The following is a 24,423-nucleotide window of genomic DNA, read 5'->3' as shown; positions in this document are numbered from 1 at the left end:
CTTTAGCCAAGTCTTTCTCGGTCTTCCCCGTCCTCTACTTCCTTCTACATTCATTTCCATCACTCTTCTCAACCAGTCACTTTCATCCTTCCTCAACACATGACCAAACCATCTCGAACTGTTTCTCTTCACAGCATCCATCACAGGCTCTATTCCCATCATCTTTCGCAATTCATCATTTGTCTTCCTCTCTCTCAACGATACTCCACACATCCACCGAACCATTCGCATTTCCACCCTTTCCAGCCTTCGTTGCTGTTCTACGTTGCTGCACCCATATTGGATCAAAGAAAAAAAAGAAAAAGAAAAAAAAACTTCAAAAATAGGAGAGTTGGCTAGCACCAAGTTGACTGCGCAGGGAAAGTATTCTATGAACATAATCTCCATTCCAATCCTAAAATCCTGCAAGAATGTTCTCCTAAACTCCTTTATTCTTCTTTTCTTCCACTTGGAGAACACACCTCCTCGATGCAGGTAAATCACACGTTTGGTTTCAAGGTCTCAAGTTGGCAGGACAGCACCAACACAGGTCATCTCCATTGCTAACTGATATTTTCTCCCTCTCTTAACACCCCCCACAAATCCCAAACCCTTTTAATTGCAGGTCACTATGTTTCTTTCCCTTCTTTCTATACTCTTCCCTTTCTTCCATTCTCTTGCTTAGTGTGCTTGCTGCTGTGACACTGCTCCACTGTCTGGAAGTTACCTTTACACACTAAGCACTTCATTCTTCCATGAGCCAAATGTATACAAAATAAGCATTGCACATAATTTAAAGGAAAGAAAAGCCACAATACGCCACTGCACAACGGCAATTTTTGCATCTGGCATTTCAAACAGCTATCAGCTGAGAAGCGTATCACCAGCATCCTACCAGCAAGCAATGACACCGGCACCGGAATGATCCTACTGGCAAGCAACGCAAAAAGTGCATTTCACCCTCTCCAGGGGAATGCTGCAAATGATGTAGTCTACACCTATAACAGTCCACTCGTGCAACAAAGAACATTTGCAAATTAAAGTGGAAAGTCAAAATAAATAAATAAACCAGAACAGCACTCTTCAACATCGCAACATCAACAGAAATGCCTGTGCCCAAATTATTACATCATTGCACATACTTGTAAGAAGTTTAATTTGAATCCATTCAACTGTTCTTATGCATCACATTTTTACCTGACGACCTCAAGCATTTACCTTTAATGCCAAAATCGAATGCGTTGATATTTGCATCGTAATATATTGTTGCAGTTTTGAGAATAAAGGTAACCCCCCCCCCCCCCCCCCCCCCACTTAGTTAGTTGCACTACAACATGTAGCCTCGCTTAGTTCAGTTATTTCTTATTAAATGTAAGCATAGTCTCCTTTCCTGTGTTAGTATGCGTTGGAGCAGGCAAGTAAGTGTAGGCTTCGTTGTTCATTGGGCTGGAATGCCATGTGCTACGCCCAGAACAAGTCTGGGAGGCCCGAAGGAGGAGCTGAAGGGGAGTGACCGGTAAGCGGCAATCAGCCAATGGGAGCTAAAGGGGAGTGGCCAGTGACGGCATCCAGAGGAGGTGCTTCGAACATTCGGGTGGGGCTCTGGGAGGGGCTATAAAACCCTGCCCAGGTCCCCCAAAAGGGGCTCTGTGGTTCTCTCTGTGATCGAGTCTCTCGGTGGTAACGCCCTCCTCCGTGGCCAAGCTCCCAGCACGCTGTCTGTCTCTGAGCTCTCTGTCCTGGGATTCTGAAGGACTGTGCGTGTGATAGAAAGCACGAACTCTCCCTGCCCTGCGCCAATGGGAGTTGCCTGTTGGGAGTTCCAAATGGGAGTAATGCCTGTTAATAGCGCTTGCGAGGACGATCTCTCCCAGGGCCACAGACGCCAACGATCTCCCTGCCTGGGGCTCCCTGCACGTGCCGCGAACATCTCGAGGGACACGCCCAGCGAGCTGACCGGGGCGAACGGCCGCGCTTTGAGCGTGTTCTTCTTCTTCCTTCCTTTCCCCACGTGAGTGAAAGGGCCCTTGTCTGGGAATTAAGTAAGGACGATAAGTTTCTGCTCTGTGTCTCTTTGACCTGATCTTTTGTACATTGCAATAATAAACCTGTGTTCTTTCCTTCCATTTGGCCGTATACATCTTTTACCACCAATGGCTTTGCACTGTACGACATAAAACCACTCAAACGGGTTCAATAAGAATTAACGGCACGAGTCACGTGACACGCAAACCACTCGGGCGTCTCAGACTAGCGTGACTCGTGCGAGGTCAAGTCCCCGTTCCCGTGGCGGCGTGTGTATAGAAGGTACGTGGGGATTCGACCCGATACCCTTCCGCACGCTCGCTACGGGGGTGGCGGCTGGAATTGCTCCGCAATCCGCCCCAGTGTAAAGTGGGTAGCAGCCTCGTGGACTCGAAGGCCCGAGGGGGAAAAGGGTTTAACCCCCCTCTGTACGTCGACGGGCCCGAGATCGACAACAAATTGGTGTCCGAGAGTGGGATATTTGGACCTAGAGTGCGCTTCATGCACTCAAAAAATTACGAGCGGACGAAATTTAGTTTTTAAAACCAAATTAAATTCGTACAATGGCTGGCCAAGACGACCCAATACCGGTGGGAATAATAGATGAAGAACTAATGACCCAGGACCAGCAGGAAGAGTTGGAAGAAGGGGAGGCTGAAGAGGGTGCGGCAGTAGGGGAGGAAAATGGTGGCGCCTCGCACGTGGCGGCGGAAGCCGAGCCCGCGGTGGCAGTGGACTGGGGCTTATTAATGACCCAAATCAGGGCATATATGATCAATTCGGGCGAAGAAATGAATAAGATGAACGAAAAAATGGATACCCAGGGGGACAAAACCACCAGGGAAATGAAAGAAATTAGGGGACGAAGCAAGGTTGAACATGGAAGGGTTGGAAAACAAAATAGATACCCAGGGGGCCAAAGCAAGAAGGGAAATGAGAAGTGATATGAAAAAAAAATGGGAGGACATTGGGCGTAAGCTGAGCGGAGAGGTCACAGTGGTACGCGACGGGGTGAAGCGGTGCGGCGAACGCGTGGAGAGCGGAATAAAGCGGAGCACAGCCAAATTGACTGGGGCTATGGGAGTAGTGACGCGGGGTGTAGAGGGGCCGGCGATCATCGAATTGAAAAAGGAAATTTTGGGGGCGCAGGCGATGGCCGAGTTGGAAAAGGAAATTTTAGGGGCGCCGACGATCGTCATGTTAGAAGAAGAAATAATTGGAATTGAAGAGACGGGAGAGACAGAGTAAATCACGGGAGGAGGTGATGGAATCCGCGCAAAGTTCGTGTTTGCACCGTGATGCCGTGCTTGCTAACCCAATGAAAAGTTTGCAGGTGCTGGCGGAGAAGCAGGGGAAGGAGAGCCCCGAGGTGATTGGCGCTAATGGCGGGAATGTGTTTGGCGCGAACGGGTGCTCGGCGAGCTTGGGAGAGAGGCGAGACCCGGGCGTTCGCGAAGGGCCCATTGTGCGGTATGAGAGGGAGTGCGTACCGGAGTGCGAGGAGCGGGAGTGCGCACCAGAGTGTGAGGAGCAAGAGTGTGTTACTGAGTGTGAGCGAGGGTGCGTACCAGAGTGCGTGGAGAGGGAGTGTGCGATGGCCGAGTGTGTAGAAGAAAAGTGTGCACTGGCGTGTGCGATGGCCGAGAGTGTTAAAGAAAAGTGTGCACCGGCGTGTGTGATGACCGAGTGTGCAAAAGAAAAGTGTGCAACGGAGTGCGAGGAAGAATGCACAACGAAGTGTGTAGGGGGCGCGTGTGCGCCTGGTTGTGCGAGTGTGGAGTGGGTCGCGCGTGGTGAGGATGCGGCCCAGGCATCGACACAGACTGGGGTAGTCCTCAGTGGGACGGGTAGCATAGGCGAGACCCCGGTGAGAAGTGTGCTGCAGGGACCGGAGGGGATCGGTGCTGCGTCGGTCTCAAGGACCGGCGTGCACGATTCGTGCCTCCGGCCCCCGCACTGTATGGTTGGCGCCATTTGGCGGCGAGGGCGATCGGCCGGTTTCCAAGGGAGATTCGAGTTTTCGGAGCCAAGCACCCTTTCGGGTGAGGTGCGCTGATGGTGGCCGGTTGGGTCATCGTGCGTGGGACCGTGAGGCCCAGCGCAAGGATGGAGCCCGGCACCTGGGCCCATCAATCCCACCCCCCTCGGATCGTAAATGCCGGACAGACACCACAAACAGGCGACCAACCACCCGCATGGATCGCTCGGCCCTTCGAGGCCGGGTCGTAACAAGGTACCTCCACATGGAGGGGCTCGTAGTGTAGAGGACTGTGAAGAGTAGTGTACCCCACGTGGGGGAATGGTCGTGCAACCATTCCTCACATGGGGGGGAGGGGGGCATGAGCATTAGTTTAGGGGGATGGCAGTCTTAGGCCCATGGAGGGGCCAGCAATGGTTGCCTCCATGGGGCACCGAAGCTAGCCGAGGGAGGGCTTGGATAATTGTTAGGGATTTAGAAGACAGTAGGGACCAAGATTTAAGTAGGACACCTGAACTGTAGAGGGGACGTAGAGAGTTTAGGTGGTTGTTAAAGAAAAAGGGTGTGCATAGTGTAAAGGGACGACGGGGAAGCACGAGTTTTAGGGGAAACCAGTTCGGTAGATGATGCTGTGTGAGTGAGAATAAATGGAATTGTGTTGAGGTGTAAGAATAAGTGGTGTGCAAGATAAATGGTGTGCAAAATAAATGGTGTGGAATAATTGGTGTGGAATGCATGGTGCGAAGGATCGAATGGGGGGAGTGGAACCCATTTGCGAAATCCTGGGGGATGGGGGAGGGGGGGGGGTAGTTTAAAGCCAGGTAGAGGGCATAGGTAAATTGCATGGATATTGACGCCTGTGGTGCGGGTAGTAGAAAGAAGTGTTTTGTAGGGTGCAGTAGACTGGAATGGCTGGGCATGTGGCTTAATTAGTGCGCGTGGTTATTGGGGCACTCCGTCACTGGTAGCTTGTCGGCCAGGTAAGGCCGCAGGTAGGCTCTGGGAGCCAGTTAGGATAATGTGTGAGTGGGGCCCGAGGATCCAGGGGAGGACCCGGGTTGCCCGATGCCTAGGTGGGCATACAGGGGAGGGGGTAAGTGCCAGGGAGGGCCTTCCCCGGTTAGTGCAGTCGCAAGGAGCAGGCAAGCTCAGGAGGCGGCTTCAGTGGCGGAGGTGCGCAGGTAGGTAGACCTGCTGGTAGAGCCACACGACCCAGCCCCGAAATTGTGCGAGGGCACAGTGCGAAAATCCGTTGGGTGAGACCCAAATTCAGGAGGGCACCACAGTGTGGGCAATGGGAATTCGGGTTCTTAGAACCACATAGTTTAAAGAGGCCGATTGGTAGGGTACGACCCTGGGTAGTTTAAATGAGTAATGCTATTAGTGTAGTTAGGATGAGAAATCCCTTCGCACCATCCACAGCCATTCACTGAGGAGGACGAGCTTTACACCAGGGCTCTCTAAACCGTTTGGATAGTAAGACGCATCACGACGTGGGTGAGACATTGTTCTGTTCCATCCCTTCCTTCCTGGGAGGGATTTGGGGACGAATTTGGAGATAGAGGGGGATATGGGAGACAAGACATAGAGACGGATTGTAAATACAAGGGGGGCTAGGGTAGTGTAGCCAACGGTGGGGGGTACGGACGGTTAGGAACGAGCTTGCTCCACTCGCTCTTCCGCGTCCCTCGCACCGCACCAGGTATGGTGGTGCCTGGTCACCTTGTGTTTCGTGTGCTACCGTGTGCCTTTCCGTTTGGTTGTTGCGCCTTGTCTTCCCTCCCCGCCCCAGGACCATTTTGGAGGCCGAACTGTGCAGCACCATCACACCTGTGCAGCATCCATGCTGCCGTGTTACACCAGTGCAGCTGAACTGTGCAGCACTTTGCTGCCAAACCCACCTTGCTGCACCTTTGCTGCACTGATGGACCACAAGCCTTGTGGCCCGCACCTCTGCTGTGCAGCATTTTGCTGCAAATCACCTTGCACCTTCGGACCACTGTTTGAGTGGCACTGACGCCACGCAGTTGGACCACGTGAGAGTGGCCCTGCTGGCCAATAAAAGGAATTTGTGTGCTATTGTGTGCTAGTTATGAAGATGGAAGACTTAGATGGCCCTGATGCTTCATATGGCCTGTATGCTGGTCAGGGCCAGCCGGTTTTGTTAGCCGAACACAGAAGATGCAAGATGCAAGCAGCAAGTGCCACATTGAGTGTTTGGATTTATTTCCTCCAATTCTTTTTCAAAGTGCAGGTCCTGGATCGTAGTATTGTAAATAAAGGCCAAGTTCTGTGCTTGTAAATATATGTGCTTGTAAATATAAGAATGTGCCCACCGGCTATGTGTGTAGTTTACAAAATTCCGGAAATACTCGGATAGTTGTGGGCGTGAGTCTGATAGAATAGCTGCTCAACGCATTAGAGGGGACATATATTGTGTTAAAAATGTCGCACACGTGGGTTATGTTAGGGGGATTACACCTATGTGTCACATTAAAGGTAATGGTAAAATTGCATGCCAGACAACCGGTCGTTCCGATGTTGGGGTCGACTCGGTACGAGTCTGGTGAGAGGGGGGTAGTGCTGCAGTTTTGAGAATAAACGTAACCCCCCCCCCCCCCCCCCCCCTCTTAGTCAGTTGCACTACAACATGTAGCCTCGCTTAGTTCAGTTATTTCTTATTAAATGTAAGCATAGTCTCCTTTCCTGTGTTAGTATGCGTTGGAGCAGGCAAGTCAGTGTCGGCTTCGTTGTTCATTGAGCTGGAATGCCATGTGCTACGCCGAGAACAAGTCTGGGAGGCCCGAAGGAGGAGCTGAAGGGGAGTGGCCGGTAAGCGGCAAGCAGCCAATGGGAGCTAAAGGGGAGTGGCCAGCGACGGCATCCAGACGAGGTGCTTCAAACATTCGGGTGGGGCTCTGGGAGGGGCTACTCCCATGCTTGGTTACAGAGGTAACCCTGCCCCGGTCCCCAAAAGGGGCTCTGGGGTTCTCTCTGTGATCGAGTCTCTAGGTGGGAACGCCCTCCTCCATGGCCAAGCTCCCAGCGCGCTGTCTGTTTCTGAGCTCTCTGTCCCAGGATTCTGAAGGACTGTGCATGTGATAGAAAGCACGAACTCTCCCTGCCCTGCGCTCTGCTGCCTGTTAATAGCGCTTGCGAGGACAATCTCTCCCGGAGCCACAGATGCCAAGGATCTCCCTGCCCGGGGCTCCCTGCACATGCCGCGAACATCTCGAGGGACACGCCCAGCGAGCTGACCGGGGCGAACGGCGCCAACGACCACGCTTTGAGCGCGTTCTTCTTCTTCCTTCCTTTCCCCGCGTGAGTGAAAGGGCCCTTGTCTGGGCTTTAAGTAAGGACGATAGGTTTCTGCTCTGTCTCTCTTTGACCTGATCTTTTGTACATTGTAATAATAAACCTGTGTTCTTTCCTTCCATTTGGCCGTATACGTCTTTTCCCACCATTGGCTTCGCACTGTACGACATAAAACCACTCAATGGGGTTCAATAAGAATTAACGGCACGAGTCACATGACACGCAAACCGCTCGGGCATATCAGACTAGCGTGACTCGTGCGAGGTCCAGTCCCCGTTCTCGTGGCGGCGTGTGCATAGAAGGTACTTGGGAATTTGACCGGATACCCTTCCGCACGCTCGCTACGGGGGTGGCGGCTGGAATTGCTCCGCAATCCGCCCCACGAGTGTAAAGTGGGTAGCAGCCTCGTGGACTCGAAGGCCCGAGGGGGAAAAGGGTTTAACCCCACCTCTGTACGTCGACGGGCCCGAGATCCGCAACAATATACTTATACCAAGTTTGGTCAAAATCCCATCACTGGTCCATAAATTAGGAGAATTCGTACCAAATGGGACCTATGACCCCATAAGAAAGACAGTTTATCTTTGCATCATTATTTATACCTGTACCAAGTTTTACTTAGGTCCGTTAAGCAGTCCTTAAGTTATTGCGCCATCGAAAATCCATCACAGATGCACGGATAGACACGCGGACAAACAACCCAAAACCACAATGCCTTCGGCTAATTCGTCGGTGGAGGCATAAAAACCCATTAGGGTGAGACAAAAACAATCTGCAACAGAAAAAAAAAAATTCAGTTTACACATCCATCTTTGCAGTACTCGAAAAATGAATTTGTGTACTGTGTTTGTTATGTAGGCTTCAAAAACTTAAAAATAACCTACTCGAAACCAAATTTTGCATGTTGCCTCAGGGTATTCCAAGAATGGTTTCTGTAGGGGTAGCATATCTGAGGGTTCAGGATGGATGAAGACCCCAATTCTCTCTTTATAAATGTGTATTATACAACACCACTTGGTGGTAGCACGCATTACAAATCATCTTGTACAAATTAATTTTTAACTTAACAACATGCATTACGGTGATGTTGGAATCCTACCGAAAATATTTCGAAATTTTCAAACGGTTTCATTTCATTCACTTTAAGGTGAGATTCAAACCAAAGCATCCAACAAACACCGAGAAGTAATAATAAATTATACTGTAAGGCGGAAGCGATTTTTTACAGCATAAAATCAGAGGTGGAAGTGATTTTTTTTCACGCCATATACAAGCAGCAAGGATGGTTGATGAAGATGATGTTAGCAGACTTCCTAGCAGATAGAAGATGACCTCAGGAAAATTATAGGGTTAATAGAGAGGTTGGCCCTGGTCCTGGTGTTGGGCTAGTGTGTTGCTAAGGCCCTGTTGTTGCTAAGGCTCTGGTGTTGGGCTAGCGGCTAGGGTGCCGGCTTAGGATCCTAGGATCCTGGGTTCGAATCTCGGTCGATCGCCGAATTAATGCCAGGGGGGTTGACTCAGCCTGTCATCCTTCCGAGGTCGGCTAATTGAGTACCAGTTCACTGGTAATTCCCTGTTTGTCGTTGAAGGCGGCAAAAAGGGTTGGCGTCAGGAAGGGCATCCGGCCGTAAAACATTGCTTCAAAAAGGGGACCAAAAAAACAACAACTACCACGGTCCCCGAAAAGGCCAACCCCCGCTTTGCGGGGAAAAATGGCCTCTAAACGGTGGTTTTTTAATAGTGAATAATATTTGTGGAGTACAACATGTCTTTTGATTAAATCAGTCAGCAAAGCGATGGGTAAAAGTACCGAGAATGGATATAATAAATAGGAAGCTCATTTTATTGTAACAAGAATAATAAAAATGTAGTATGTGATGTTCACAAAAAAATTCACAAAAAACCCACTTGGAGTTTGCAAAAAAGCACCGAAAGGACTCTCAGACAGTGAGAAACAAGATTCTGTGGGCTTTCATGTGTCTTTCACTGAGGAGAGGCTTCCGACTGGCCACTCTGCCATAAAGCCCAGATCGGTGGAGTGTTGCAGTGATGGTTGTCCTTCTGGAAGTTTCTCCCATCTCCACACAGGATCTCTGGAGCTCAGCCAGAGTGACCATCGGGTTCTTGGTCACCTCTCTTACCAAGGCCCTTCTCCCCCGATTGCTCAGTTTGGCCGGGCAGCCAGCTCGAGGAAGAGTCCTGGTTGTTCCAAACTTCTTCCATTTAAGAATTATGGAGGCCACTGTGCTCTTGGGAACCTTCAATGCAGCAGAATTTTTTGTAGGCTTCCCCAGATCTGTGCCTCGACACAATCCGGTCTCTGAGCTCTGCAGGAAGTTCCTTCGACCTCATGGTTTGGTTTTTACTCTGATATGCAGTCAGCTGTGAGACCTTATATAGACAGGTGTGTGCCTTTCCAAATCATGTCCAATCAATTGAATTTACCACAGGTGGACTCCAATCAAGGTGGAGAAACATCTCAAAGATGATGAAGAGAAATGGGAGGCACCTGAGCTAAATAGAATAGTGTTATAGCAAAGGGTATGAATACTTATGTCAATGTGATATTTCACTTTTTTCTTTTTAATAAATTTGCAAAACTTTCTAAAATCCTGTTTTCTCTTTGTCATTATGGGGTATTGAGTGTAGATTGATGAGGGAAAAAATGAATTTAAACGATTTCAGCATAAGGCTGCAACATAACAAAATGTGAAAAAAGTGAAGGGGTCTGAATACTTTCTGAATGCACTGTAGCAGTGAAAGCAGAACAAAGATTGGTGGTGATGGTGGCAGTTGGTTGACCTTTGTATACGAAGAAGGGCATCGATATGAAACGTGAACTGCATGGACAAGTTGTTTATGATCCAGGAATCGCTGCCAAAACAAGCACACCGAAATAACTAGATATCTGTCATTCCAAAGAGATCACAAAGGGTAAGCCTCCACAATCCAATCAATGATGGCCAGATTCTTTTTGGACAGCCACACAACCTTGACCATCAACATTTAGGGATAGAGTGTAATTAAAGAACATGTGTCCCCTTTTAAAATCAATCCAAAAAGCGCAACATCATGAAAGTCGTAGGAAAATTATTCAAGTTATGATCAAAACGGTGTTTTTAGTTAATTAGGTCACAATCCGAAACAAATAGGTCAAGCAAACAAATCAAATATCAGGTGCACAACATCAGTGCAGGTACACTATTACGTTGCAAGAACATCTTGGAAGGCCAAGCGGTCTGAGATTCTGCATTGCCAAAATTGAGCCATGGCAAAAACCACATTATTTTTTTCAGACCGTCATTTGATCTTGACATTTAATTCGGATGGAAATCATGTAAAATAAGTGCAAATGCAGCTTGCTCTATCTAGGATATCTAGAGAGGACTATTTCATTTTGATCGGACAAACCTTGGTCGAGTTTTGGTGAAAAATGTTAATATGTCGATAATCGGGTTGCGACCTTAAAAATAATGGCTAAGTCGAAAAATTATGTCAACCCACATACTTTTTATTCCCGTTATTGATGCAAAATTTCAATCCGAAAGTTCCAGCCGGCTCCGAGATACAGCTCGGGCATTGGCAGAAAGAAAAGCAAGAAAAAAAAACCAAAAATAAAATCCTTAATGGTGGTTTTGTTACCATCGGGGTCGAACCAACGGCGGTCTCCTCGGGTTAACATGAGGCGATCCCTTCAGGTGGGTGCCTGAGATATCCTCACTCAAAGAGAGCCCACCTGTCTCTGCTGTCATCTGAACTCCAGCATTTGAACATCAGCATTGCAGCACTTTCTGAGGTTCAGAGACTGGATAGTGGTGAGACACCTTCTACTGGGATGGTTGCACTGATGGTTACCATGGGCAAGGAGTTGCTGTAGGCTGCATTCGACAAGCAGACTTTCATTTCATGAAGGTAACACCAGTCAACGAGCGGTATTATGAGACTGAGGATGCATCACTCTCTGGATGTAATTACCTTGGTCTTTGTAAACGTTCCAACTGAAGCGAGTGATCTCACTGTGAAGGAGGCACGACATGCCGAGCTCAAGTCTGTGGTTGATCAGGCCCCAGCCAAGATACTCTTCTAGTCTTGGGCGATTTCAATGCATCGACTGGCACTGATGGGGGATGATTATGAGAAAGGTGTTGGTCCCCATGGGTCTGGAACTGCAAACCAGAACAGCACTTAGTTCCTTGACTTCACAAGATGTCGAGGACTTGGGGTAACTGGTTAATGGTTTCAGTGCCCACAGCCACAAGGCTGGATTTGGTATTCCAATGCCAATGGTGTGGCAAAAGAGACCGACCAGGTGCTCGTTGATTGTCGCTGGAGTATGCTCAAAAACTGCATGGTCTGTCGGAGCATTCAATTTCTCAACACTGACAACAGGCTTGTTGTAGAAACTCTGAAGTTGTGGCTCAAATCCAAGAGAATTGTACAATCCCAGCCGAAGCTATATGTTGGCAAGCTCAAGGATGAGAGGGCAGCTGAAGGGTTTGCAAACAGGTTGACTGGGAATTGGGGGATTGGGGGAGGGGGAGGGGTGGATCTGGGCATTTTGGAGGACCCTGAAGAGTTGTGGAATGTCCAAGACTCCATCCTTGATGTTGTTGGTGGTTGCATTGGAACCCACTATCAGGCGAAGAGGTACTTTGTCTCCCAAGTGACACTGGATAGTGTTGGCCAAAGTCGCAGGGCCAGGCGTAATGGCAAAACTGAGCTGTTCAGAGAACTGAGGAGTAAATCACTGCATTCGCTGAGGGCGGACAAGAAGGTCTATGTGCGAGGAATCTGTGAAAGGGTAGAACGTCACCTGTGGTCAAGTGATTCGCGTCCTGTTTCCAGAATAATCCTTGCAATACATTCCTCCAAACCTGCCCCTCAGTGTACTGCAGTTAGAGGAGAGGGTGATGAACTCTTGACAGAGGAGTCTGAAGTGAAGGCCCGTTGGGCCAGTTACTTTGAAAAATTGTACCAGGCTGATCCACCAGTTGTTGAGTTGGATCTCAGGGGTGTTAATATCCATATTGCTGATCCTCCAATCAACTGTGAACCGCCTTCGTTTTTGGAAAACAGGCTCCGGAGAACTGGTTGAGAAGTTCAGAATGGATGCCACAAATCCCAGGAGCTTTTCCCACTTACAAAGCTGGTGGAAATGCTATACTTGTGTTGTTGCATGCAGTTCTGTGCTCTGCTTGGTGCACAAGTATCAACCCAACTGACAAGAAGAGGGCCTTGTTGTCCCTCTCTGGAAAGGGAAGGATGAGTGCCACAACTGCAACAACTACCGAGAGGTGACGCTGCTCAGTACCGGGCAAGGTCTTTGCTCAAATAATTCTTGATATGGTCCGCACCATGTGCTCGAGAGCACCAGCACCCAGAGCAGTCCGGGTTTACACAAAAGAGGTAAAAAATTGACCGTATCCTTGCTCTTCGGGTCCTCACCGAACACAGGCGAGAGTTTCAGCAAGGGCTGCTTTGTCGCCGATGTTGATCTCTGCAAAGCGTTCAATTCAGTGAATCGGAATGCCCTTATGGAGGATTGTCAGTGTCCGTGTGGTGCTACCAAAACTGTTCACACTGATTTCTGAACTATACCCTGGCACTGTGAGGTGTGGTGGTCTCTGACACATTTCCAGTTATTAGTGGAGTTTGTCAGGGGTGTGTACTGCTCCCCACACTTTTTCAGCACGTGCATGGACTACTGGATTATATGGAGGATGTCAGAGAGATCTAGCTGCGGTGCATCATTTGGTAATGTCAATCTCTGACCTTGATTTTGCAGATGATGCAGTCATCTTTGTGGAGACTGGATATCCTTATGGGGGCCCTCAAGGTGCAGAATGAGGAGTCGGAACCACTGGGATTATGCATCACTTGGGTCTAAACTCAGATACAGGCTTTCAATGACATATTGCATGCTGCTATCTCGTCTGTACCTGTCTGTGGCGAGGATGTTGAGGTCACCGGGATTCACTTACCTTGGCAGTGGTAATTGATTCACAGCAATCACTTACCTTGATTCACAAAAACGACAGCAATCATGTCTCCTCATGTTGTGAGGAAGAGGTCAATATATGTCTGGGTCGGGCCTGGAGAGTCATGAATTCACTGGATCATGGGATGTGGCACTGTCGGTACCTCTGCAAGAGGACAAAAGTCAGTCTAAGTCCTTGGTGCTTCCAGTCTTGCTCTACAGATGTGAGACTTGGACTCTGACCAAGGATCTGAGATTGAGATTTAACTTCTTCGGTACCAGTTCTCTTCGGAGAATCACTGGCTATCGCTGGTCAGACTTTGTATCCAATGAGCGTTTGCTGAGAGACTTGGATGAAATTAGTTACCTGGATGGTCTGTGAGCAGACCTGTGGCTCTGCATCAGCTGTGGCTCTATGGACATGTGGGTCGTTTTCCTGATGCTGATCCTGCTCATCAGATTATCTCAGCGAGGGAGCTTCGTGGGTGGAGGCCAATGGGTCGACCACGTGCCTCGTGGTTGTAGCAGGTTGACCGGTATCTCAAGGAGATGGCAATGGTCCAGGCATCTGCCAGGGGGATGGCCATATGGAGGCCCCAAGAGGACCGTGGGAAAGTGGACACGATGGCGCGCTGCTCTGGTGCATGCTCCAATACCTGCCCTGACCGAAGTCGAAGAAACTCTTGGGTAACACTAAAAATTTGAGGCACTAATTGTGGAAACAAATCCTAAAACGGCCAAATGACTCCCCCTATCTTATGAGGAGAGGCATAACAAGCAGTGTAACCAGAGGTTAAGGAACCACCAAGAAGACCAGGCCAGACTGGAATTTAGAATTTGTATGATGGGAGCGATGTTCCCTGCCTGTGAAACACAAGGATGCAATTTTGTAGTTGAATTGGGATTCAAACCAGTTCAGAGGTGAGAGCACCATACATGCAGGATATTCTGCAGCCCAGACGGAGACAAAAATGGAGCACAGGACATAAAAAAAAGCAACCAGAAATGCATCACCTTTGCCAAACAAAAAACAACAAATCTAACAAGGTAAACAAGTGCATAAAACTTTAACGTAAGAGGACAAAGAAACTTTAACTTAACGCAAAAGTGCAAGATTAAAAAAATAATCCCAGAGGAATGCAAAGGGTGATGAAGTGTTGCAAAATAACATTTTAGGAATTGCTGGCAATCTTCACTTTGAGGATAGCCAAAATGAAATGGAATGTGCCAACAAAATGCTTTCAATTCAAATGCTTTCAAAAATCTTGCTTTGCTTTCAAAAATCTTGCTTTGAAAGCAAGAAAATGCTTTCAAAAATCATTCAATTTTTGCTCCACAATTTTACAGACAGTATGAGGAAAAGGACTCAAGTTTCAGTCAATGCAGTCAAACTACAAAGGCTTCGTACCGTTTTCATGATGGTATTGTGCCCAATAATGCTTGGTGTTGGCTTAGTGGTTAGGGTGTCGGCTTGGGATCCGAGGATCCTGGGTTCGAATCCCTGTCGATCGCTGAATTAACGCCAGGGGGGTTGACTCAGCCTGTCATCCTTCCGAGGTCGGCAAATTGAGTACCAGTTCACTGGTAATTCCCTGTGTGTCGCAAGAGTCGACTAACAGGGTTGGTGGCAGGAAGGGCATCCAGCCGTAAAACATTGCTTCAAAAAGGGGACCATGGTGCCCGAAAAAGGCCAACCCCTGCTCTGCAGGGAAAAATGGCCTCTAAAGGTGATTCTAAAGGTGGTTCATTATGCCCAATAATATGTTGGAGCGATTATCAAAAATGGTCACCAATCTTTTCATATATTCCATAATTTCATTTCATGAGTTCATAAAAGGTGAATACAGATATCATTAAAATAGTCCCATGATGACAAATTGACATTGCACAAACCTGTCTGACTGGATGAGAGACCAGGAGCAGCTACAGCATATTTCTCCACTTTGCCAGTTGGAGGCACCTGTTTCTCAGGTTGTACTGAAACTGGGTGTGCTTTTGCAACAGTTTTGGGTTTTGCGACATCTTTCGCAACGACCGCCAGATGTCCCGCTGCTGTCGGCCCCGAGGGAGCTTTGCTACTTTCCAACGGCAATCCCTTGGTATCTTTCTCAGGGGAAGTCTTCAGTTTAGCTTTGTGATGGTCTTTTTGTTCCTGCAGAAGCACAAAACATTTCAGGGTGAGCTATGTGAGTGAGTGAATTTATCAGTTTCATAAAAAACGTTTTGGTATGAAATCATAATGACAAAGAACAAGTTAACAAACACACCAATAAAGAGCTCCGTTTAAGATTTGCTTTCACCACAGCCAGTTTCAACTCTTTCATGCTCTTGGGAGTCAATTCAAACTTAACCTTCTTCTTCTTCTTCTTCTTCACAACTTCCTTCTTGCTTTTTTTTACATCGTCATCCTTCTTTAATGTTTGGAGTGCAGCGGCAGCATGCTTCAGAATACATTCCCTGCTACAGTACACAGAGCCTGGCTGAGCACCTTTGTCACAGCCTTCAACGACACATTTCTGGTTGGCTGCCGAAGCCGATGGCTGCTGCAGCACACAAAACAGAAATGCACGAGTCAACATTAAGACATGAGACAAATGAATTTTCGAAAAAAATAAAAATAAGCAAGCAAGGAAATAAATAAAAATCTCAACAACCGTGACCTAAGGCACAAAGGAAACAAATTTTGCCGCAAGCAATCAGACTAAAAAGACGAATCCAATCCTCTCACTTTTGTGTCGTGCAGACAATTTTGACACAATGGAATATATTAAAAGCTGCTTTTTTAAAGCTGTTTTGTATACAAAGACCTTTCATAATGGACAGCATATTGTTTTGTTGGGGAAAAATAAAAACACAAATGTTGCAATCAAAAATATAAACTTTTGAATGTTAATCAGAGCCCATTTTTCAACTTTTTTGCAGTTTCTTCTGACCCAGCATAGCCTCTTGACTATCTGTAGTTGCCTTTTCTCAAGGCGGACACACTGGAGCAATTAATCAGGACAAAACCTCAATACAATGGCCTCAATGGGATGTTGGGTGTTGCCAGAGAAGGGCCAGATGACCGAGTGAAAGCATGGAACTGGCTCATGAATAATTTATTTTTGCCTGAGAATCAACCCATGATTGGTGCAAAGTCTGATATGCTCTCCAGTTTTGCGCCATAAACGGAAAATAAAATTTTATGACATCAAAAATTGCTGCGTTTACGACCACCTCTCGGACGGGAAAAGATTGACATCTCATTGTAAAGAACCCTCCAGGGAGAATAACCCATGTGAATGACGATGTCATAGGTGCCTCCATTATGACGTCATAATTTGACAAGTACAAAACTTAATCCGATGAGGATGAAATTTACTGAGCATCATCTAGGGATAAATTAGTGTAGAACAAAAAATAATGTCATAGGTGCCTCCATTATGACATCATAATTCGACAAGCACAAAACTTCATTCAATCAGGATGAAATTTCTTGAGCATCGAGGGATAAATTAGTGGAGAAAAATAATAATGTGAAAGCGGGGTTGTTATAAAGTGTGGGGATGTGTGTGTGCACGTGTGTGTGTGGGGATGTGTGTGTGGGGATGTGTGTGTGTGTGGGGATGTGTGTGTGTGTGGGGATGTGTGTGTGGGAATGTGTGTGTGGGGGGATATGTGTGTGGGGATGTGTATGTGTGTGGGGATGTGTATGAGGATGTGTATGTGTGTGGGGATGTGTATGTGTGTATGTGTGTGGTGGATGTGTATGTGTTTGTGGGGGATGTGTGTGTGTTTGTGGGGGATGTGTGTGTTTGTGGGGGATGTGTATGTGTGTGGGGGATGTGTATGTGTGTGTGGGGACGTGTGTGTGGGGACGTGTGTGTGGGGACGTGTGTATGGGGATGTGTATGTGTGTGGGGAATGTGTATGTGTTTGTGGGGGATGTGTACGTGTGCGGGGGGATGTGTGTGTGGGGATGTGTATGGGGATGTGTATGTGTGTGGGGAATGTGTGTATGTGTTTGTGGGGGATGTGTGCGTGTGTGGGGGGATGTGTACGTGTGTGGGGGGATGTGTACGTGTGTGGGGGGGATGTGTACGTGTGTGGGGGGATGTGTACGTGTGCGGGGGGATGTGTACGTGTGCGGGGGATGTGTACGTGTGCGGGGGGGGTGTACGTGTGCGGGGGATGTGTACGTGTGCGGGGGATGAGTACGTGTGCGGGGGGTGTGTGCGTTTGCGGGGGGTGTGTGCGTTTGCGGGGGGTGTGTGCGTTTGCGGGGGGTGTGTGCGTTTGCGGGGGGTGTGTACGTGTGCGGGGGGTGTGTACGTGTGCGGGGGATGAGTGCGTTTGCGGGGGGTGTGTGCGTTTGCGGGGGGTGTGTGCGTTTGCGGGGGGTGTGTGCGTTTGCGGGGGGTGTGTGCGTTTGCGGGGGGTGTGTGCGTTTGCGGGGGGTGTGTGCGTTTGCGGGGGGTGTGTGCGTTTGCGGGGGGTGTGTGCGTTTGCGGGGGGTGTGTGCGTTTGCGGGGGGTGTGTGCGTTTGCGGGGGGTGTGTGCGTTTGCGGGGGGTGTGTGCGTTTGCGGGGGGTGTGTGCGTTTGCGGGGGGTGTGTGCGTTTGCGGGGGGTGTGTGCGTTTGCGGGGGGTGTGTGCGTTTGCGGGGGGTGTGTGCGTTTGCGGGGGGTGTGTGCGTTTGCGGGGGGTGTGTGCGTTTGCGGGGGGTGTGTGCGTTTGCGGGGGGTGTGTGCGTTTGCGGGGGGTGTGTTCGTTTGCGGGGGGGTGTGTGCGTCTGCGGGGGGTGTGTGCGTCTGCGGGGGGTGTGTGCGTCTGCGGGGGGTGTGTGCGTCTGCGGGGGGTGTGTGCGTCTGCGGGGGGTGTGTGCGTCTGCGGGGGGTGTGTGCGTCTGCGGGGGGTGTGTGCGTCTGCGGGGGGTGTGTGCGTCTGCGGGGGGTGTGTGCGTCTGCGGGGGGTGTGTGCGTCTGCGGGGGGTGTGTGCGTCTGCGGGGGGTGTGTGCGTCTGCGGGGGGTGTGTGCGTCTGCGGGGGGTGTGTGCGTCTGCGGGGGGTGTGTGCGTCTGCGGGGGGTGTGTGCGTCTGCGGGGGGTGTGTGCGTCTGCGGGGGGTGTGTGCGTCTGCGGGGGGTGTGTGCGTCTGCGGGGGGTGTGTGCGTCTGCGGGGGGTGTGTGCGTCTGCGGGGGGTGTGTGCGTCTGCGGGGGGTGTGTGCGTCTGCGGGGGGTGTGTGCGTCTGCGGGGGGTGTGTGCGTCTGCGGGGGGTGTGTGCGTCTGCGGGGGGTGTGTGCGTCTGCGGGGGGTGTGTGCGTCTGCGGGGGGTGTGTGCGTCTGCGGGGGGTGTGTGCGTCTGCGGGGGGTGTGTGCGTCTGCGGGGGGTGTGTGCGTCTGCGGGGGGTGTGTGCGTCTGCGGGGGGTGTGTGCGTCTGCGGGGGGTGTGTGCGTCTGCGGGGGGTGTGTGCGTCTGCGGGGGGTGTGTGCGTCTGCGGGGGGTGTGTGCGTCTGCGGGGGGTGTGTGCGTTTGCGGGGGGTGTGTGCGTTTGCGGGGGGTGTGTGCGTTTGCGGGGGGTGTGTGCGTTTGCGGGGGGTGTGTGCGTTTGCGGGGGGTGTGTGCGTTTGCGGGGGGTGTGTGCGTTTGCGGGGGGTGTGTGCGTTTGCGGGGGGTGTGTGCGTTTGCGGGGGGTGTGTGCGTTTGCGGGGGGTGTGTGCGTTTGCGGGGGGTGTGTGCGTTTGCGGGGGGTGTGTGCGTTTGCGGGGGGTGTGTGCGTTTGCGGGGGGTGTGTGCGTTTGCGGGGGGTGTGTGCGTTTGCGGGGGGTGTGTGCGTTTGCGGGGGGTGTGTGCGTTTGCGGGGGGTGTGTGCGTTTGCGGGGGGTGTGTGCGTTTGCGGTGGGTGTGTGCGTTTGCGGTGGGTGTGTGCGTTGCGGGGGGTGTGTGTGTGTGTGCGTGTATCGGGGTTGTATCAAAGCATGTCCAATGAAAGTGGGGTTGTATCCAAGCTGGGTTGTATCAAAAGCAGGGTTGAATGAAAGAGGGAAGGCGGAGGAAACCGGTCATCACTGCCAGCAGTTGTAAAGTGGCAGTTCTAGCTTTTTTTTATTGCTATGAAAAAAAAAACCCACCCACCAACTGACTTACCTTGGCACCTGGTTGATTATCCGATTTCACTGATGGGTAGGGATCTCAGGTTAATATTGTTTGTATTTTAGGGATCTCAGGTTAATATTGTTTGTATTTTAGGGATCTCAGGTTAATATTGTTTGGAGGGGGTAGGTAGGTGGGGGTGAAGGCGGGAAATCACTTCCAGATTCAGGAGCAGGTCCGTAGAGACATTTTCAAAATCATAATTTTATTGAGGAATTCGACAAGCACAAAACTTCCGTGTTTTGTGGCAGCCGTGTGGAGCATAGATTTTTAATAGTATTAATTATTACATATATCTGTGGACCAATATATATAATCCACCCCGTGCTTATCGCTATACAGGCGGTGCTTGTCGCTCCCAGTAAGGTGCAGCAGTACCTGCATGGGACACCTTACTGGCGGTTTCCCACTGATGGTATGAAGTCGCATAATGACCGATATACAACCGAAAGGTTTTCAGTCACAAGTGTATGGAAGGCTCACTGCGTTGCCCTGATGAAGCCCCAATAAGGGCAAAACCAGGTCGGTAACGGGTTTTGCATACACTTGTGACAGTATCTGAATTTAACATCCATAATGACGCACTGCTGGATGGCTCCTCCAGAGCTTGGCAGGCAATGCGGACATGCGTGGCGATGACGTCCGCTCATTAGGTTGGAGCGCCAAATTACAGATCTATCTATCTATCTATCTAACACACACACACACACACACACACACACACACACACACACACACACACGGTCGAATACACACACACGGTCGAATACACACACACACACACACACACACACACACACACACACACACACACACACACACACACACACACACACACACACACACACACACACACACACACACACACGGCATTTAATATGTAATATTTTTTTGTGGGGGTGAACTTACTTTTCAAGATGACTGAACCAAAAGTTCATTGGAATTATGTTGAAATTATTCTAGATTTTGTTAATGTGACCTTTAAAAGAAACAAAAACCACATTTGACATTTTGAAGCAAATAAATTGATCCTTGAAAGTGATGTAAACTGATATCGAACTCAATTCACGGACAGTACTGTTAAACTTCTGTGCGTTTTCCAGAAGTATCTCTTTATTTTGCACATTAGCCAAAAAAATTTTTAAACAAAAGTTAAATTACGACTGGGATTATGGACAGAAAAATTACAGTTCAGTACTTCGTGTAACCCCCACGAGCATTCAGGAGAGCACGTACACGTTGAGGCATGCTGTTCACGAGATTTGCCAAGGTTTGGACAGGAATCGCTTGCCATGCAGTGACAATAGCCTGCTGCAATTCACGCACAGAGGCAGGCTGCAGGTCCAAGTTGTCGATTTGACGCGTTAATTCTGCCAACAAGTTCTCTATCGGATTCATATCCGGGGACATGGCAGGCCACTCCATATGCTCCACACCACGGTCAGCAACAAAGTGTTGGATCATGCGAGCACGATGAGGCCATGCATCGTCATCTTGGAAGACAAAGTTTCCTCGAAAGGCTGCACGAACAAATGGAAGCAATGTTTCTTCCAGAATGGCCCTGTGCTTGAACTGGTTCAGGTTTCCATTCAGAACAACCAGGTCAGTTTTGCCCCCTGCATGAAAAGCAGCCCAAACGGTCACCCCACCACCTCCAGCTTGGACTCTTGGCAATATACAATCTTCGTTGTAGGCTTCATGCACTTGTCTGCGCACTCGGACACGGCCATATCGACGATAGACCAGAAATCTAGACTTTTCACTGAAGATCACGTGATTCCAGTGTCCTGGCTGCCATTGACGGTGCTCTCTGGCCCACTGCAATCGGTGCTGGCGGTGTTGTCTGGTCAGACGTGGCTTTCTTAGGGGACGCCTGGCATGATAGCCTGCTTGAACCAGTCGTTGGTTGAATCGCCTTCTGGATACAGGCACATTTGTCAGTTGCTGCCACTCAGCCCTAAGCCGATTAGCTGACTTGGTACGGCCATTGCGGACTAACCGGTGCAGCTGGCGATCATCCCTCCTTGTGGTTCTGCGGGGACGTCCTGACCTCGGTATTGGAGTAGGGACACCCCTCTGAGCATTTCGTTTCAGGATCTTTGACACCTGACCTTGAGTGATGCCATACTGCCGAGCAATAGCACGCTGTTCCATGCCGGAATTTCGTAAACCCACCACTAAATGACAAACAGCATTGTCGAGTTGACGGACCATCTCCAGGGGAAGCGGCAATAACTTTTGTAGACGTGCAGCAGTTGTTTTCCACTAATACAGAACGCAACAACCCTTATATACCCGATTGTGAAGCGATGACATCATGATGTTCGCTCATTAGGTTGGAGAACCAGATTACAGATACCATTATTGGTAACTCCCAACCGCATCCAGGTCGACTCCATATGATGAGTGGATACCAGAGATAACGTTACCGTGTGGCAAGCGGTGCTTATCGCTCCCAGCAAAGTGCAGCAGCAGCTGTATGGGAAACCTTGCTGGCGGTTCCCCACTGATGATATGAAGGTCGCATAGTGACTGATATAAAAACCGAAAGGTTCACAGTTACAAGTGTATGGAAGGCTCACTGCATTGCCCTGATGAAGCCCCAATAAGGGCGAAACCAGATTGCATGCACTTGTGAGTGCATGAGTTTTGTTTTGACAAACTGACAGCAAACTGTGAGTTTTGCATGCACTTGTGACAGTATCTGAATTTATAAATCATAATGACGCACTGCTAGATGGTTCCTCTGGATCTTTGCAGGCAATGCGGACATGCATGGCGATGACGTCATGATGTTCGCTCATTAGGTTGGAGAACCAGATTACAGATACCATTATATATATATATATATATGCATTTTAGCAACACTGTTGGTGAGCTTCACGGGATGTCCCACCAGCTGCCCAAGACATAGCATAACATCCCCCACAAACAATGGGCTGACTAATCACTAGCGATGGGCGTAATCGATTAAAAGTAATCGATTACTTTGATTATTGTTAAGAATGGTGGAGTAATCTGTTACTTCATGAGTAGTCGGTTCCTTGGATGAGTCGATGGTCGCCGATGTCCTCGTGATTGACAGATGCCAAATTCTATTAAATTGTTCTGAAAGCTATTAAATTGTTTTATTTCGATTTATTTTAGATTTAGCTAGTTAAATTGTTATTAATTTTTTGTTCTGGCTGCATTGTACACCAAGTTCACTCGCATTTCGTATCTTTGCTTTCATTGCAGACACCGATTCTCTTTTTCTATTTTTCTCATTCTGACACCAAATCTGTTTCTATTTTCTATTCAACAGATTAAAGAGAGCAATGGCTGAAACCACCCGAGCTGCAAAACGACCCCACTCTGATGGCACCTTGGCAAGAAGCCCTGTTTGGGACTACTTTGACAAACTAATCAACAATCCTTCAAAGGCCAAATGCAAACTTTGCGGAGATTAATTTCAGCACCCCAACAATACGTCCAATCTGTTCAAACATTTGAAGCTCAAACACCCAGCAGAGCATGAATCAGCATCTTCAAAAAAAACTGTCCCAAAAAAGACTATAAGAAAAGGCAATCCTGGACAGTCTTCTTCCGACATATAAGCAGGATTCTGCGAAACATAAGCACTTGGACAGGCTCTTGCTGGAAATGATGCTGGAACTGCAGCTGGAACAGGAAGAAGGAACAAAGAAGTGGTCCTGGTTCAGCAAGAAAGCCAAGGCATCTGAAAGTCACCACACCCAATTCACCAAGGCGACAGTGGAAACAGATTCCTATATGAAAGTGAAGCTCATTGGGATGAAAGAAAATCCCCTCGCATGGTGGAAAGAACACGCCGCTGGATACCCTCTGTTGGCAAAGCAGGCAAAGAAAATATCTCTGCGCACCAGCAACATCTGTGCCGTCGGAGCGACTTTATTCCAAAGCCGGAAAGCTGATTTCAGAGAAGAGAAATCGCCTCAAAGACAAGCATGTCAACATGTATTTGTTCGTTAACCTGTAAAGTCATGTTCCTATATTGTACATGTCGTTAAAAACTTGCTGCAAATAAATTGATTTAGTCTTCATTTTCATTTTTTGCATTGCGATTGTAACAATGAAAAAAAAACACAAAAAAAAAACTGAGTGACAAAAATCAGATCAAGTAGTCGATTACTCCTTGCAAAAGTAATCAGTAATCGCGATTACAAAGAATCAATGGTATTGCCCACCACTGCTCATCACTCCTCCTGCAGCTACCAACAATACCTGCATGCAGTCGTGGCTAAAAATATTGGAACCCTTACACTTTATTCAAATAATGCACTATTCCTTCCAGAAAATTGTTGAAAAAAAAAAAAAAAATGGTATCCACATATTTCTGTGGTTAGCAGTGGAACAAAACCAAAAAAAGCTGACAAAAATTACCAAATCTTAGCTTATTCCACACAGAAATCCTAAAATGGCTCAGACAATATTGTTTGTGGGGATAAATGAAGAAATACCTGAAGGAAGTTCAAAATGTGTAAATTAGCATGCTCCAAGTGTCGGGAAGACGAACCCATCTCGATGTACATAAGTAGAGTCAAATGTCCGGTTAAGTGTTCAGGTGTCTCCACACAGAGGAGTGGAGTTGAGCTATCTCGGTAGGGTTTGTAAGGTTAAATTCCCTTGTACATGTTTACCTCCTGTGATCTTCCCTCCGTCTTTATTACAATTAAAAAGACTGCCAAACAACAACTCTAACAAATGGACTCATTCGCTCACGCCGCCGCCAGGGCCAACCAACACCGAGCACATTTGCCGGTCGTGCCAGTCAAGCCCCGCCTCAGGGCCAATGACATCATCTGAACATTCCCGAAATGACGACTGGATTCCGCCCCCTGACGACAAGCAGCAAGCCTTATCAGCCATTTGGGGATGCAAAGCTGAGTGCCGGCCGATTACCAAAACATTATTTATTTTCTTTCATTATCTTTTCCCCTTGTTTGTATACGAGTCAGAATGGAGATGTCTCAATGAGGAATTTTAGTTTTTACCTCAC

The 24,423-nt window shown here is 48.7% G+C and overlaps 1 protein-coding gene across 10 annotated transcripts in view; it reads right to left on the bottom strand.

Annotated features, from left to right (window-relative positions):
* Positions 1-24,423, bottom strand: part of LOC137421852 (uncharacterized) — a 265,646-nt gene that overhangs the window by 157,775 nt on the left and 83,448 nt on the right. For 3 of the 10 annotated variants that reach the window (XM_068108313.2, XM_068108318.2, XM_068108315.2), the window contains 2 exons: positions 15,542-15,817; positions 15,168-15,426 (listed from right to left, as the gene is read on the bottom strand). In XM_068108313.2, coding sequence (XP_067964414.2) covers positions 15,168-15,426; positions 15,542-15,817 — 535 coding nt within the window. The remainder of the gene's footprint in view (positions 1-15,167; positions 15,427-15,541; positions 15,818-24,423) is intronic. The other 7 variants (XM_068108317.2, XM_078773201.1, XM_078773205.1 and 4 more) reach the window with 3 other exon arrangements.

Source organism: Myxine glutinosa, chromosome 2 (assembly GCF_964187855.1).
Source record: "Myxine glutinosa chromosome 2, kmMyxGlut1.1, whole genome shotgun sequence".
Lineage (NCBI taxonomy): Eukaryota > Metazoa > Chordata > Myxini > Myxiniformes > Myxinidae > Myxine > Myxine glutinosa.
This window is presented reverse-complemented; position numbering and strand designations above follow the sequence as displayed.